Source organism: Centruroides vittatus, unplaced genomic scaffold (assembly GCF_030686945.1).
Source record: "Centruroides vittatus isolate TY-2023 unplaced genomic scaffold, ASM3068694v2 scaffold_861, whole genome shotgun sequence".
Lineage (NCBI taxonomy): Eukaryota > Metazoa > Arthropoda > Arachnida > Scorpiones > Buthidae > Centruroides > Centruroides vittatus.
The window spans coordinates 9,007,006-9,025,459 of record NW_027122718.1 but is presented as its reverse complement, the minus strand read 5'-3'; the positions used below and the strand labels follow the sequence as shown (position 1 = coordinate 9,025,459).

General features: G+C 26.9%; 1 protein-coding gene across 1 annotated transcript in view; it reads right to left on the bottom strand.

The window, feature by feature from the left end:
• Positions 1-2,612: 2,612 nt before the first annotated feature.
• Positions 2,613-18,454, bottom strand: part of Tbca (Tubulin binding cofactor A) — a 33,475-nt gene continuing 17,633 nt past the window's right edge. Inside the window, exons 3-4 of the mRNA XM_067288317.1 lie at positions 14,550-14,636; positions 2,613-3,412 (exon numbers count right to left, since the gene is read on the bottom strand). Of these exons, the coding sequence (XP_067144418.1) occupies positions 3,329-3,412; positions 14,550-14,636 (171 nt within the window). The 3' untranslated portion in view covers positions 2,613-3,328. The remainder of the gene's footprint in view (positions 3,413-14,549; positions 14,637-18,454) is intronic.

Sequence of the window (18,454 nt, the reverse complement as noted above, 5' to 3'; positions counted from 1 at the left end):
TTTTTCCTGCATTTTTTGAATCCTTAATTACAATTTTTTAAATTAATTGCAACTCTCTTTTATTTTGCGACTTAAGTATTGAAATTGTTTTAGCATTGTTTCACACAAAAAATAATCTAATTTAAATTTATTTTAAGTGAGTTAACATTAATTGAACTATCAGGCTACCTAGTTTATAATAATGTAACATATTTATAAAGATTAACAAAACCTGAAATTCAAAGGATTATAAATATAACAAAAATCAAATTACAAATGGTTAATGACAAAAATTCTTGCAGTTAAAATCTGTTTAATTAAAAAACCAAAAAAGCCATCTTATAGATAGTGCACTGTTTTAAATGTTTTAAGAGAATTTCTAGAGGCTACATTATACATGAAATAAAAGGTTTTCTAGATCAAGTGCTTTGAAGATAATGGATCAAATATGTCAAACACAAGTAACAGATTTCTTGCATTAATAAGATAATAATATTTTGTTGTTTGTACAATATACTGCACTGAAATTTGACCAGCGTATGTTATATATGAATGGAGTTGTTGATTACGGCAGTCTCCTGATCATAGATTCCACATTTGTTACACTTGATAGCTAGCTAAAAAAAAAATTTATACACACTGATCAAACTTTACTGCAGCATATTGTACTTTTATGTACCTATCTATGTACCTAAGAAATAACAAAGATATATATATATATAAGCATCACAGTTAAACTTAAATGTATCACAATATTTATGATTTCATTAAAATAACTTTCCATAACTTGCAAATTCACTCTTTCTACATCAAGTTTTTGAGACATATATTATAAATTTTTATATATAGATATTTTAGATATCTATTACTCTTCTTCAGTTTATATTTTATTGGTTTAATTAAAATATATTTAGTATATTATTTAAATCAGTGTTTCTCATCCTTAACCCAGTATTTGTCTATGGAATTCTGGTCTGTAAAACAATGATAAATTTCTAATTAAAATAAATTTGATATTTTTAAAAATATTACTACTATTTAAATAAAATACTTTTTATATAATATTGTGCAACGTTTATAAACTTCACAAGATTCTAATTTTGATGGAAGTTAATGCACATGCAAAACGCATTTTTATGTTCAAGGTAGTTCTGAAGGAAAATTACTGGAAACCTTTGGTGCCTAGCTAGAAAATTTGTAAAAGAGATTTAAGAGAAAAATGTAATTCAATAGATAATAAAATATATAAAATAATATTTATTTAGTACAATATTTTTATTATAATATTGTTTTGTAAAGTCATTTTCTGTGGTAGGTTTAAGAATGCATGATGTTATTACAAAAGAATTTTAAAAAAAAATAAATAAATCACAAAAATTATTTATCAACTTCATTACCTAATACTTTAAATTTTGTATAAAAGCTTTTTAAACATTGATAATTCATTGCTTATAACTCCAAATATAAGTGTGAATAAAACATGGTCATATTTTTATGGTATTTTTTTTAAATATAAAAAAAATATTTGTTTAAATTAATACGACATTATTATTAACAACCATGATTTGAAAAAAATCAATTATATTCAATCACATTCTATTTAAAATCATAAAATTTTGAAAATTTTGATGATTTAATTGTAAAGGTAAATGAATGAAAATATTTAGATTGCAATTTCTTTAAAAGGAATATTAAAGCTTTAAAACTCTAAAATATATCATTATTGCTAAACAATGATCGTCTACTAGAAAGAGAAACCACTGTTTTATAATATATAAAACATGTTTTTTAACACAAAATACACAACAAAAAACCTAAGTCCTTCCAGTAACAATGTTTTAATGAAATACAAACATTTTCCTTGTTATTTCATTCATATTTATTACCTTTTCAAATTTATTGATTTAAATTTGAATTCTGCAGAATTTATAATTATTTGAGTTTTGCAAACATTCTGTTTGTTGGGGCATTTGGGGCCTGTGCCCAGGGCCCCCACAAAACTGAAAAAAAAAAAAAATTATGTTTAAACATAATTTTTTTTTTCTATTACCATGACAGCCTAGTGTGGCCTAATCATGAGGGCAACAGGCAGAGAAAACCAAACCCGGGAAAAAACCTATGAAACATCGGAAAATTTCGGGAAAAAATTTCACATAGGTATTTTTCAGTTAAATTAAAATAATTAGTTTTACACAATAAAATATATGTATGTTTACAATAATCTTATTTTTAAATGAAATTTACAACTTCCTAGTTCAAATCTAATTGAAAGTACAGTATTTTGTGTAAATTTTCTAAATCATCAAATTTGCCTACTCTTAAAGGGGGGACCCCCACCGAATTTGTGCCCAGGGCCCCTGGATTGGTAAATCCGGCCCTGTCAGGAGGTAGAAAATGTTCATATTTTGTTAAAATGTTCTTACTGGAAGGACTTAGGTTTTTTGTTGTGTAATTTGTGTTACATACAGTTCAGTTTGCAGAGAAGTTTTTTAAAATATTTTTTCCGTATATTTTTTTTAATATCAAAAATAAATGGATGAAGATGTTCGTCATCCACTTCAATTTCTTTAATTTGTTATTGATGCAGACTGAAATAATATGTTAAACTAATTTTATACAAACTTTTTCAAAAATATTTAGTAATGCTAAATTTTTAATATCCATTATATAATTTTACAAAAAAATTATAAATTTATCAGTGACACTAATATTCTCACAATATGTGATATTACAATGCAATATTAAATGAAAATGCTCTAAATAACAATCATTTGCAATTCAGTAAATATTTTTAATGACAAATTTAATAATTTTGAATGGTGTATGCGATGTGTGCAATAGTTATAAAAATCTTATTCACATTAAAAAAGAAAAATAAATAAATAAATAAAAAATGACTTAAAATAATCCAAATAAAAATTGGCTTGAAACTAAAACAAACCATAACTAATAAAATATTCTCGACTTCATTAATGCCATCATATTTGTATGCAGATGCTACTCTATTATAATTTTAAATTAAAGAACAAAATATATATATTTTGCACTCAAGTGATAAAAATCATGTAAACTTTTAAACTGAATTTTATTTATGTATCATCATTAGTAACTTGCAGTTTATATCACAATAATTTCAGTACAGCTGCGATAGATTTATCAAATCTATCTTAAGTCTTAAAGTGTTTAAAATACAGCAAATTAATTTAATGAAAGAATTATTATTTTTTAATCAAAATGTACATATATTTTGAAATTGAAAATTATAAAAAAAAAATGATCACATTATTTCATATTATTTGGATTAATTTCTTTTTGCAAAGCATTGCAGATTTAAAATAAAAATTTACAATTATTTTAAAGATTCTTCTGTCTCCTGTAATATTGTCTGAGCTAGTTGATAGTCTTCATTTTCAGCTAAATCATTTTCTGAATCCTAAAAGAAAGAACAATTATTATAAATTATATTATTTTAAATTTTAAAATAAGTTTATTTAGTAATAAAGAAAATTATTCACAGTAAAGTTTTAATTAACCAAGACATATTTCACAAAGATTCTACATTATTCAACATGAATTCATGTATAAAAAAATAAAAATGATATAATTCAGTTCATTTACATATCTCGGTCAGGCAAGTTGCAATATTTGAAAAAGTTTCTAGAAGTTTTAAAAATTTATTCTGATGACTTCTTACAACAACATAACTTAAAAAAGTTCAGAGGAATTTTTAATTATAATCATAAGTTTACATTTATTTTAATATAGTTGTAAATAAAATTGAGTGTTTAATTGTGTCATTACATTCAATCAGAAGATAACTTAAAATAGAATACAGTAAGTCTTCTACTTGCAAACTTAATCCGTTCGTAGCGGTTGTTCGCAAGTCGAAAAGAAGATGTTTGGCGCAAAAACTCAAATACAACAATGTTTTTACAATTATGTAATGTTTAGGCTACTTGAATAATGTTGAATTAAGATTGTTAAAGGGAAGTATAAATTCAAATCAATCACATGTACAGTACATTATTTATTAAAATTACTCATTTAAAACAACTACAAATGTACATATGTATGTACTGTAAATGTTTTAACGTAAAACTTCAAAAATAAACTTGACTATACATAAAAAAATAACCAACTGCACTTTAACCCACCATCTGTCGGCTTTGTTCGTAACTTCGAAAGTTCGTAAGTAGAGGACTGCCTGTATATCACATCAGATACAAAATTATAATATACAAAACATAAAAATTTACATATTAAAAACAATTTAATACGTGATGATACTTATAACTTTCTATAATGCAATGCAATATCTTGAATATAATAATTAATATTACATTCTAAACATTTCAAAATGGCATTCTTATAAAAGAATAGTATTCTTTTTTCTGAACTTTTATCCTTTATCCATATTATTCAGAAAAAAATTCAGCAATGAGTTGTGTAACTTTTCTGGAAAAAAATACTTATAATTAAATTTAAAATTAAATTAAATTCTACAATTTTACAGTATTCTACAACTGAATTTAAAAATACTTATGTTTAAGAAACACATTACCACAAAGATAAAATTGTTTGTGAAGCCATCTATTATGAGATGTTATTTAAAAATAACTTTTATATTATTAATTTTCATAAAAAGGCTTAATTTTAAGGATAGAGACAAGTTTCTAAAAGTATTGTGCATGCCAATAACAAGTAAAACTTTCATTAAGTCTGACTCCATTTGAGATATAACATGACCTCCCCCTCAATCTCTCCATCCCCTTGATGCTTAACCACCAAAACTTAATAGCATCAATGGCCTTTACATAAAAGCTATCAGGCCAATTTTATTTCTTAAACTTAATATTAAAAGATATTAAAAGAAATAGACACCAACACACACACACACACGCACATATCAATTTTTTTCCCCTTGACTTTTTTAGCTTCTCAAAATGTCAATATTCAAAAAACACAGAGAAACGTAATGTGACACAATTACATTATTATATTATAACAGCCAGGAAAGTAAAAGTCTCCACTGAGGATATGAAGCTTTCAATTTTTTGCTAAATCTATGAAGAGTTTTTGTAATTATACCTTGACTCGTCCTTAAAAAAAAAAAATTTTATAAAAATTTAATAAACAGCGTTTAAGGTTAGAAATTTCTATTATTTTATGAACATGTTCTCTTGATGATTAAAAAAATAAATGTGAATACTGTTATCTTTAAGTAGGGTGAAAAAATTAGACTGAATTAAAATTAAGTACTGAATATGAAAATTTATAAAAATTTGGGTGTACGCAAACCATTATATGAATTATCTGATATTATAAAAAAAATGTTCGACAACAAACAAAACAATAAATGAAATTTCAAGAAACAAATATTTTACTATTCTGTTTTTTGTAAACTGCTTTCTGCACTTTAAAAATTACAAAAATAATTGAAAGTTCTATTATTATTTCATAGAATAATATTTCTTACATTTTCATATTCAAAATAAAATTGATAACAATAACTGTGCTCAAATAAATGCAATTAAACAGATCAACATCTTATTTTTTAAAAATCTAATATAAATAACAATAGAATCTTAAAGGAATTCTAATGAAAAAAAACAATCTAGAATATTTATGATACAGTATTATCCAATAAATAAAAACAAATTTGATAAAATTGAAACAGTAAAACTCCTAGATAAGTATCTCAAAAATATTCTAATGTTTTTAGATTATTTATTGTACTGTATATAATTGATATTGTAGAAGATCACAGCAAGATTGTTCTAGAAATATATTATAAAACAACCAGTTTAATCTTTAACTTCTGGAAATCAAAGAAATGGATTAACTTATTTTTGTGCTTATGCATCTTCAAAGAGAGAAATTTCGAAGAAATTTGCACAAATCTATTTCTCTTAATATGCATAATACAGAGTGCAATTCTGTTAAAATCTCCTCATAAAACTTTAATTATCCCAAAGTAGTGTTGAATAAACTCAAACAAATTCTCTTTAGAAATGAGTTAAAATTTAGTCTTCATACTGATTCCTAATGAGTCAGTTTTTATTTGGGAAAACATGAACATGATGGTCTTTACATATAAACCAGTGATGAGTTGGTCAACTTTCCCAGCAACATTTAAATTTTTGGAGGCACCATCTGTTAAAAAGTTTTTAAAATAAAATATATATTTTTAAATGTTATAAAATGGCATAAACCTTAATTTTGAGGGCAGGGATGAGTTTTATAAGAAACTGTAAATGCTAATAATGTGTAAAATCGTCATTAAGTCCGACTCTACCGGAGCTATGCACGATCCCACGTTATCTCCCCATCCCTGCAACCTTTAACCACAAAAATTCAATAGCCTCAATTCCCCTAATAAACAAACCTCCCTGCAAACTTTCAGAAATTTTTGACAAGAAGCACAGGAGTCAAAGAGGATGAACAAAATTGTGCCCCTCCCACATACACACACAAACATCCATATGTACTGTACATAAATTACCCCCCAATTTTTTTTACATTTCTTGATGTGTTCTATGTCAAAAAATGTAAAAATCTTGTGGGTCATTTCTTGACCAATCGCCATACTTTCCCTGTTATATATAACAGTCGGGAAAGAAATATATACATACAATGCAATTTAAATATCTTCTCAATGATGCCCGATGAAACTATTTTTAACTGTGTTAAAATATCTGCTATAGTTAGGTTTTATATTTACTTATTAAAAAAATTGAAATAATGATAGTGATTTTTATGCAGTCCTTATATCAACACTCATAAAGTAGATATAAAAACATTGGTATTCAAATGAAATTCTAAAATTACATTTTTTTGTATGCTTAACTGATCTACGATTTATCTTTGTAGATGGCAATTGTCACGGTCACCATATACACAGTTTGAATGATGATCTGTAAACAGATAATTAATCATACGTTTATTAAACTTCTTTCTTATCAACATATCTGGGATGGTATAATGAAATTTGATACCTTAACTCTTCAACAAAACTAAAAATTATTGTACTACAACTTTAAACTTTTCAAAAAGTTTATCAATAACTTGAAAACTATTGGTTTTTTACATTCCTAACATAAGTGATGATAATTGCAATAAGGGATAAAATTATTATTTGAGTTTAAAGATAATTATTTAAAATTTTTATGAAACATATTTTTCAAATATATAAATTTCTTTTAAGATTAAAAGACAACTTTTATAAAAAAAAAACAATACTATGTGTTTTTACTTTATATTCAGTGATATAATAACTGTTATATTTTGAAATAAAATGTCTATTAAATCATCTATTTTACTCATTAAAAAATAAATATTTATTCAAAACTACTACAATACTCTCTCTCTTATATATATATGATTGTCTTATTTATATTTTATACATATTTAATACTGCTTTCAAAGATATTTTGTTTTTCAATGAGTATATTGTACAAAATTTATTTTGAACTGCTCATATAAAGGAATATCAAAATTTTCTACTTTTCTATTTTTGTATTAAAATTTAACACACTGTTCTAAACTGTATTAGACTAATGCACTTTAAAAAAAAAATAATGATTAACATTATGAGTGTTTTAGCATTAATATTTTATGTAATTTAGTACACTTTTATCATTCAGTAAATGGTTATTTGGTTACAGTTTAATTATTGAGCTATTGAATTATTTCGTGTTTTTTATTGTTTGTAATAATTCATTGCCATTATTTAATAATGAATTATCATAAAAAAATAATTTTTAATAATTTCATAATGTAAAGGATTGTATGTTCTAAAGAAGTGATATTTCAAACAAAGAATATTAATGACCTTATTGAATATTTTATCTGCAGACAATATGCCTACTATTTTTATTAGAAGTTTAGAGAATAGTTTTGTAAAGAAAATATTAAAATTTTGACAACAGATTTTTTAAAATAATTTAAATTTTGTGTTTCTCTACAATTTTGAATTACCATATCTATCATTTTATTTTCAGTATTAGTATCTAGAGCAGGCCTGGCCAACCTGCGACCTGTCACGTTAAATTGTGTGGCCCGCTAAGCGATATTATATATTTATTAGAACTTGTGTTTGCCGTTATGTCTATACCAAAACAATTAAATAAATGAAAATTTGTCTGTGTCATTGTTATAATGCAAGTACAAACTCTTGGTATAACAATAAAATTTTACTCATTCTGTATTTGTTTTACTTTTTTAAAAGCATGTTTGTCTAAATTGTGGCCCACCGTAATGTTACGCGTAATCAAAGTGGTCCGCAATTTGGGTTGGCCAGGCCTGATCTAGAGTTAGAAGTCTACTAGCATTTGCATTAGCACAGTGTTATGTTACATTTATTATAAAATTTTGCATTAACAGACAGTTATGGTTAAGAAAGCAAAATTTTATTTTTATTACATAAAAATGTTTTAACAAATTCTGCAATATTTGAAATTTTACAAAATTTTGAAGGAAAAAATTTTAATTAATTTGTGTTTAATTTAAAATTCTTTTAAATTATACAAATACAATGCAAGAAAATTATCATTTCTGGCATATTCAACAAAATTAAAAAGTGAATGTTCCATGCAAAATAATAATTTTTTTGAAAAATAATTGTTGTTTTCATTACCATCTCAAAACACATGTTTTTGTATGTATATTTTAATTACATCATGTTTTGATGATGATGAAATTTATAACATCAAGACATGATATAATGAAAATCCACATACAAAAGTATTAAGTATTAATTATAAGTATTAATTATCATTTTTCATATTGTTAATATGCTTTGGTAATTAAAAATGTGAAGACTAAATAAATATTCTATAGTGTATAATGAAATATTCCTTACCATATGATTTGTTATATACTGTAAATATAAGATTAGTTTAAAATATTTGGAAAATTTTTTCAATATAATAATACAATTAAACAAAATAAAAAAGTAATGTTTAGGGATTTCCTGATATCTATCAAAATAATATCTAATTATTAAAAAGAAAATAAATATTTGGTTTTTACCTGTTTTCACTATTCTCTCAAGCAGTGAATGCAGTGAATTAAAATTTGTTTATTTCAAGTAAAATAAAAAATTGAAAAATCAGCAAAATAAGAGAAATACATTCTAAATCAATAATAGTGTAATGCTTTTTTTTAAGTTTTATTTTTATTCAACTTTGTCATTCAACATAAGCAAAAACAATGCTATCATGATAAATGGAAGTCTAATGGAATAAATAAATAAATGATCCCAAATTATAAACCATATTAAAAAATAATTTTGCCAAATTAAGTTTAAGTCAAAATCTTATTATTATTCAACAAAACAAGCACTTTTATGATTGCTATTCTATAAATCTTTAAACTGTTTTATGAAACAATCATGTTTACACTCCAACACACATGGGTATTCAAAAAAGTTCCAAGAAATGTAAATAAAAAGACAGCAAATTAAATTTAGCATTTTATTTTTAACATACAGTATATTCAAGTTAAAACATTTTTATATACAATGTCACCGCCCTTCTAAACCCTACCAGTAGATATCTGTGCTCTTTCTAGCTAGTGCACTAAAAAAATATCACTTGATCTATTGGCTGCCAGTTATTGCTTTTAAATTCTTCTTTTTTTTTACATTTAAGAATAAAAAAAAATCTGATGGGGCTAGATCTGGACTACAGGGATAGCACAGCAAAATTTCCCATTGGTATTCATGCAATACTGCCTTGGTAAATCTTGCAGAAAGAGCCAGTGCATTATTGTGATAGAACAAAATGTGCTGATGAGTTTTTTCCAAGTTGTTTTTCTTTGAGCTGCAGGCAGTTTTCTTAAAACTCTCTCATAATAGCTTGCAGTTATTGTTCTTTAGTCTTCAAGATCTATAAGCAACATGCTATTAGAATCCCAGATAATTGTAACCATTACCTTTATAGCTGATCTTTCTGCTTTAACTTTTATGTGAGCATTTGCTTTGATGATTGCTTGCTCTCAAGACCAAACTAGTAGATCCAAGTTTTATAACCTGTAACACTCCTGTTTAGAAAAGTTTCAGTGTCAAATTTTTTAAGAAACTGAAGTAGGTAGTAAATAGACAATGCCATCTTCATGCAACAGCTTTGGAACCCATCACAATGAAAGCTTGCTTACATTTAGATTATCTTTTGGAATACTCTCTGCTGATTCTATAAGTATATCTAAAGTCTGTGCTCTCACATTTGTACTGTTATTTGATCATCACTTTTTACTATAGTTCCAACAGCATGGATATTTTCTTCAGAAACTGAAGTTGGCAGTCTCTCATTGTCACTGTTATCTTTAATGTTCTCTAAACACTAAAATGATTACTCCATTTATAAAGTGTGGTTTTCTTTGGTACATTCTCTCTATAAACATCTGTGATGGCCTTAATAATATCAGGTTTTTTTCCAATCCAATTTAACTAAGAATTTAATGTTAGTGCCTACTTCAAGTTTGACTGAATCCATGTTTGCAAATGCTTGGGTAATTTCAAACTGATATAACACCACACACAAATCTAGTGAAGTGCTGTTATGAATATCAGATAAAAACAATGCTTAACAAGTTTATGCTCACATCAATTAATTATAAATATAGCACCCTATTTTATGAATAATAATCACTATCAGGGAACTTTTAGAATGCCACTTGTACATATATCAATATATACATATACAAATACACACGAAAATTAACAGGCAACTTAGTATTAGTATAACATTCCAAAATACTTGTTGAATATTTTTCTCGGTTTTCAAACAGCTCATCAATATTCTATACTATGTAATGTGTATTTCAAAATCTAAGTAATATTCTGTTTTGGGATTATTTTGTGTTCCATGTTTTGAATTTTTGTAATGTGTAAACTTATAGAATGAGTGTTGTTCTTAAAATTTCGAGTTACTGGAAACAGTTTGATGCTAATATTTACAGTGTCGCCATCTGTTAACAATTGGAGAACCTGGTAAATTTTGAATTTTTTGGTAATTATTAGAAAACAGAAAATCTACGGAAATAAGGTTTCTTACAACCAGCACAGTGAGTCCTTGCTTGTATAGTTGTGTCATAACTCTAAAAATCTTATACATACAAAACTAATTCTATTCAGTAAACTCAGCATAATTAATGACAGATAGATAAATCTGTCATTAATTATGCTGAGTTTGGGAAAGTTTGGGAAGTTGTAAAAAGTTTAAATATTTTTCAAAGTAGAATTGCCATCTTTGGAAAGTAAAAAGCAAGACAAGCAATATTTTTGTTGTTGTTAGGGCTGCATGATGTAAAATGGCATTGAAAAACCAAAACAGTAAAATGTGCAAACATAAGAATGAAATACATTAATTTATTAGATCATACACTTAAAAAAACACATGCTATGGCTACCAAGAAAAAATACTGCAATCCTATGGCTATTCTCACAGAACAGCAAAGAATATAGCAAAACTGTGCATGTTAGATGAGCTATCTAACATGCTCTGTTCATTGTCACTTGAGGCTTATTAATGAAATGATCATTACATACAAAATGGCACCAAATAAATGCCAAATTAAAAAATACTTATGTTGGAAAAGTGGGACATTTTGAAAATTGAGTGAAACATGAGACTAAATAAAAGAGGAATAATCCCACCAAAAGTAGGATAGTGACAACCTTAATTCCAAGCAATGTTATTACTTTTCATTTAGCTGATTTAGAGATGAACTAAAAGATAGAAATTGCTTGACCATTTTTGTCTTAAATTATCTACAATCATGTAATTTAGCATATTTACAACTATTAGCAAATTCTACTACAGTACACTGTAAATATGTAATTATTATATTACTCAAACTTAACAATATACATGACAATATAAAACAATAAAATTATATTTTAAAAGCACTGTCATCCTGGAATAATTTAAGACAACTTTAGTTACTTTACAAAAATTGGAATATTTGATTATTAGAATTTTAAACACAATTTGCACATAGTCAATATATAAAAATCAAATAAAACTATTTACCTTATACTACCATTGACATAACAGAAAGACCATTAACAAAACAGATTTTAGAGCATAAAAAAGATAAACAAAAGAAATAAAAGTGGTACTGGAGCAGAATATAGTAAAATTATATATTCACTTCTGATTCATGATCTAAGGTTTTATTTTTAACAAAATCAATATTTAATTAAGTTACATAATTATTGTAACATACTAACATTACATCTGTCTGAAATTTGAAACTATGTGATGTGATAAAATAAATATTTTCTACTTAAAATCATTTATAATAAATACTGTAATAAAATTTTAATTACTTTATTTAAATTTGTTATAATTTATAAATATTTATTTTATATTTAGTTGAATTATATATTTTATAGTTTCCTTTGACATTAATATTTTGAATATATTTGATACAATATTCTACATTTAGACATTTTGATTTTGCAAAATGATTGAAAACATCTTAAATATATTACAGAACACGAGTACTTTCTATTTTAAAGGATACTTTAATAAGTTTAATTAATTCAACAAGTAAAGTTATTGAATTATATGAATTACTGTAATTTCTAAGAATAACCTCATTGATTAGTTGCCAATTTTAATATACAATTATGAATTTATCAAATGGTTTTTCCTTTGTCTAGACTTTCTTCAAGCATCTTTACAAATGTAAAATATTCTTTCTTCACTGCAGACATATTCATCAGTGAGTAAAGGATTTTCCAAACAATATTACTGTATTACTTTTCATTTAGCTGATTTAGAGATGAACTAAAAGATAGAAATTGCTTGGCCATTTTTGTCTTAAAATTATCTACAATCATGTAATTTAGCATATTTACAACTATTAGCAAATTCTACTACAGTACACTGTAAATATGTAATTATTACATATTTACAGTGTAACAACCAAAATCGCCAAAGACATACATATGCCTCATCTTTAGTTCTGTTCCATTCATTTTTATACATCAATCCATTCTTTAATTGATGATATTAAATACTCCTACTTTAACTTGTAAGCTGATGAATTTCTGATAATTTCTCTCTTTCTATATACTAACTCTCAAGAGAGTTATTTAGAAGCTAATTTTATCAATTTTAATCATACATTAGCTCTTTACAGCAAACAAGTTTTCAAGATTTACAGAGATGGGCACTAAAACCCATGTCATTGGATATAATCAACATTAAAATTTTTATATTTAATTTTTTCAAGTTTATTTTAGCATTCATTATTATTATATATTTAACTGGCTGTTATCCATCAAAAATGAAGGAAAAAAGACAAAGAATATTTTTACTTGAAACTATGTGTCGTGGCTGGAATCACTCAGACGTGTGATTCCCACCTTTTTCGATTATAACGGAATTTGTGTAATTCAAATCGATAGCCGTTACAAAGTCCATTGGAAAGCAACCGTTGGAGAACAGTGGTTAAGAAACTGCCGTTTGTTTGAAATCTACGATTGGCGATTGGCTGGCGGAGATCGTACGTTGGCCGGACAAGCTGGAGACATCGGACACTGATTGGTGGAGTGGCATCTTTAACTTCAACGAGTATAAAAGAGACAGCTTTAGGCGGAAAAGAGGTTCCCTTTAAACTTGAGAAAGTGTGTAGCTCTCTTTAGACTACCAAGTGCTGGGTGTGCTAAAAGGACTCGAAGATTCTACTGCAGATATGTCTGTGCAAGAAAGGTCGCAAGGTGTTCTTCCAATGGACCTGTTATGGATTCAGTAACTGTCTGAACTCTTAGTTGTATGTGTGTGGAAATCTGTTTAATCATTGCATCTTTGTTTTCTAAGTGTCGTGAACTTTGTAACCTTTGTAATATTCATCAGTTAATATAAATGTTTGTGTTATTGTCAACTATATGTAGTGGTGACTCATTTTGAATTTGACTCTATGCAAGCTTTATCAAACTATAAAATTTTTAAAAATCAAAACATTTTTCATATAGATTTTGTTGTCTACTAGTAATTTGCCTCAGAACCCTGAACCCAAATTATAAATGTTTAAGTTCTCACTGTAACAGCAATACAATCTTAACTTACCCAATTTTGCCAGTCTGGAATTTGGATATGTATCAACAAGTCAAACAGTATTAGATTGGGTGATACATATCCAATTTTTAGTGGAAAATGTCATCTATCACTATTGTAGTGAATTTTGTCAATGCTGTATTCTAGATATAATTTTATAACAATTTTTAAAGTTTGATTCACATACATTCAAGAAAATTAATTACTTCCAGCTATTGCCAAATTTAAAATTAACTAAAGTACACTGTAAAATGCAATACACTATATTAAGATTTATCAAATGATAATGGTGAGCAAAACCAATTGATAATTTTTTACAAAAATGTAAGAAAAGTAATTTTACAAATGACAATGACAAAATCTAAAGTGATGTGATTTACTTTGATAAAACATATGTTTATACTGCAACTTGTCTAATATAAAAGCATCAGTTAGAAAGTTTTTTTCCTGTATGTAAACTAGAGTTCTACAGATTTATTTTGAAAATTAATTTACAATACTCACAATAATATTTTTAAGATCAGAATGTGCTGCAAAAAGACGTTTTCGACAATCTGGAACCATCATGATTGATTCTTGTAATACTTCTTCCTACAAAACATTTTTTACTTTTCATATTATTATTCCTAAATATTTAAAACATTTAACAATTCTTATATTATTATTATTAATACTTATAATTAATTGTAAAGCAATCCAATAGTTTTTTTCCGTATAGGGCAAATGGCATCATTATTGAACAGCAGACAGTAATTGGCAATTTCAAATTTAAACCTCTTTAATAAGCATTCTTTAAGAGCTATTCTGGAAATATTCCATGGCAATATTAATACAAGTTTCTGATGTCACTAGATAGCAAAAAATCCTGCAGCTTTTTCTGATTTGCATGTAGCCAATAACTATACAATTTTGCATTTTGTTAAACAAACCAAATCTTGGATTAAATTATTGGCATTGTAATTTCTAGATGTTGGCAGTTTCTACTGTCAACATCTAGAAATGAAATTCTTTTTCTTCTATACAAAACTGGATACATATAAATGATAAATATACACCTTTAAAACCTTAAAATCTGGGAATTAGGCTATATGAAAAAAAAGAGTTCATTGTTTTAACAAATTGCTTGGGTCACTGAAAATCATCCATTGTTCTGAGAATCTGTTATATCGAGAACAATGGATTTCCTGCATACCCAGGAAAATGTGTGTTACTAGCATCCTCTGTCACGGCCTTGCCCACTCTTATATAGAACTTTAAAAATTTGAAGTAACTGTTCATTAATTATTTTTGGGTAATCAATGTGTAGTATTGCAATAGAGTATTGCAAAATATAAAATCATAATACTTCTGAATAAGTTATATTTCGAGTTTTGTCACCCGTTGGTATCAAAATTATTTGATTGTTATGATTTCCAGTTCCGGAAAGCCCTACATACAATTGGCCATGGGAGAAACTCTCCGTACGAAGATCCACTCCAATGTGTTGGAATGTTTGGCCTTGCGATTTGTTAATTGTAATAGCAAAAGAAACTTTAATTGGAAATTGTAAATGCTTAAATTGAAATGGTAGATCGGTAGGAATCATTGGGATTCTAGGAATAAATGCAATTTCCCCAGTCGCTGGTCCAGTGAGAATTATAGCTTCAATGATATTGTCATGCATAGCTGTAATTTGTAACTTGGTACCATTACAGAGATTGGGAAGTTGAACATTATGTAACAACATAATTGGAGTACCAATTTTTAATTTTAATTTGTGGTGGGAATCCAGATGGGCTGAGACCATTAAGAAACTCTTGTGGATAATGTCCAGGAGTTTCATCATACCATTTTTTGGCAAAACAATGATCACATATTTTTGATCATTTTACCTATTCGAACCTCTTTCATATCCAAATAGTCATTTTCAGGATGATAATCAAAAGCTGATTTGAAACCTAAAAAATTCCTTGCAATACACATTCGATTTTGAGCTGAACGAATTTGTTGCTCTTTGAGACCGCTCTGCAGTAAATTCACGTTGTCTACAATTATGATCAAAAATATTCACTTGAGATAAATCTAATAACTATTTCGAATATTTTGTACAATTACCTGCAGAAATTAATGCGTAATGATTCGAAAACCCACCATACGTACTGCCATCTAGCATGATGACGTCACTTTTTTAATTCCCCGAAGATTTTGCTAATTAACTAATTATAATTTAATGTCAGTTCTTCAAATATAATAGTAAACTTCAATATAATAGACTTTTCTTATAGACAGAAAGTACTAATTCATGTGTCGCCATCTAGTGAAGAGAGAGACAAATAGACAGACAAAAATCCATTGCAGTTTTATTTAATTAATAATAAATCTGAAAGTTTCATTAGTGGTAAACATTCCGGGGATCATAAAGATGCTACAGTTAAAATTTGGTAAAGATTGGTTCAGTAGTTTTCATGGTTAGTGGTCACAAACAAAAAAAATACGTTCTCTCTTTATATAGTAGTATAGATATAGATATAGATTTAACCCCCTACATATAAGAAATACCTGTACTTGAAATCATTCAGTCTCTTGAGATCTCTATTTTTTTATTATATAAAAACGCGTTTGTCACAAGATCGTATATTATGCCTTACATGTATATGATAAAGCTGATGGAAACTGTATACACTGTATGCACAAAAAAGGGCAAATTACATTTGAACATTAGCACTTCACTCAACTTAACGATTTGTTAAAAAACTCGTTCACTTTGGTTTGTTTTGATGCCACTTTTCTGCCTATTGAATACAACTGCTTGATAATAGCAATGTCATATACAGCCAGTTTGTTTATGGTGAAACTCGTCAGAAAGGTCTTCACGTCTTGAAAAGACTTAGTGGCCTTGAAAAATTTTGGCACTACATTTGGACCTGCGTCATAATGTTCATTAGGTGGCTCCAGCTCAATCATATCAGCCTGCTGACTCTCTTCGTACAATTCTTCAATTGTACTGTACATATCCCAGATGTATCAAGTTTATCAAACTGTATAAATTCCCAGAAACAACCAATAATTAACTAAATATTGAAAAAACACAAAGTTTACAATAGATGGGGGCTAGAAAAAAATCTGTTGTTCTATGATCTGTTAAAACAAATTCTACTGTATACATGTAATATTTTTAATGTTTTCTAGACAAACCAAAATTTTCATGGATTACCCATTCTCAAGTTGAAAAAATCTTACTCTCAAAATATCCAATGTTTATTATTATATTTTTATTCTGTGAATAATGTAAAACTGATAAAATTATGAATTTCCAATAGTCATAAATAATATATATAAAAAAAACCACCTTTTCATACCTTTCCAGCACTTCTTTATAGTTCTAATAAATATTTTCAGCTTGATTTATAAGCCTTATTTAGGCTAGAAGCCATTCTAAATGGAAGAACTTATGCTGTGTTCCAAAATGGAACAATTCAAAGTTTCTTTGAGGTTATTTAAATTTCTTATGTTGTAACTTGTTATGTATATATAAATTTAAATAAAATTATTTTTTGAAAATATAAAATAACCTATAATATTAATAAATATTAAGCACATGGAGGTGATTAATAAAAATTATTAATTGATTTAAGTACATTTAGATAAAAACACTTGCCAAAATTGGGATATGTTTAGGCTTTCTCTATTGTTAATGGCTTCACTTTTTAATTTTTGTATATTAAATATTTTTCTTAATAATTTTGCATATTTCTAACACAGGGCCACCCCGAGCTCGCTTGCATATTGGGCTAAGGCAGTGTTATAATTGCCTTTAATGACGTCATATTTATGTTCTTCTATTCTGGCCTCGATCGATCTGTTAGTTGAACCTGTATAGGTTAGGCATTGCTGAATCTAGAATCTTCTAGAGATATGGTGTACATTCCAGGGGCTTTTTCTCATTTATTTGATCTTTTCCATTGGTTAATAATGGTTAATAACCTGAATATTGTTGGGTTTCTTTTAAATGCTATATCTATTTGTATACCTTTCACTATGCTAAAATAAACTTTGTGTAACCTGGGATCAAATTCTACTGTTACATATTTGCAGTCAGGTTTTCATTGTTCTGTTTCCTGATCTGATTTGGTTTTTAAAGTTCTAGCCAATTCAGTAATTAGTTTAATACTGTAACCATGTTTACAGTTTATTTTTGTATGCTCAGTGACTAATGCTCTAGCTCCATTAAGTGCTTTTCACTGCTGAACTAAGAGAATGGGTTCTGGAATATAGAGATTGAGCAGACTGTTCTTTTTTCTGATAAATCATGATTTATTGTAAAGCCAGATGACAAGTCAACAAGTTCACATCTGGCAAAGCAAGGAAGCCACATTTACCTCTTCTTTGTACAACAATAGCAGTCTTGGTGGAGGAAAAATTATGGTTTG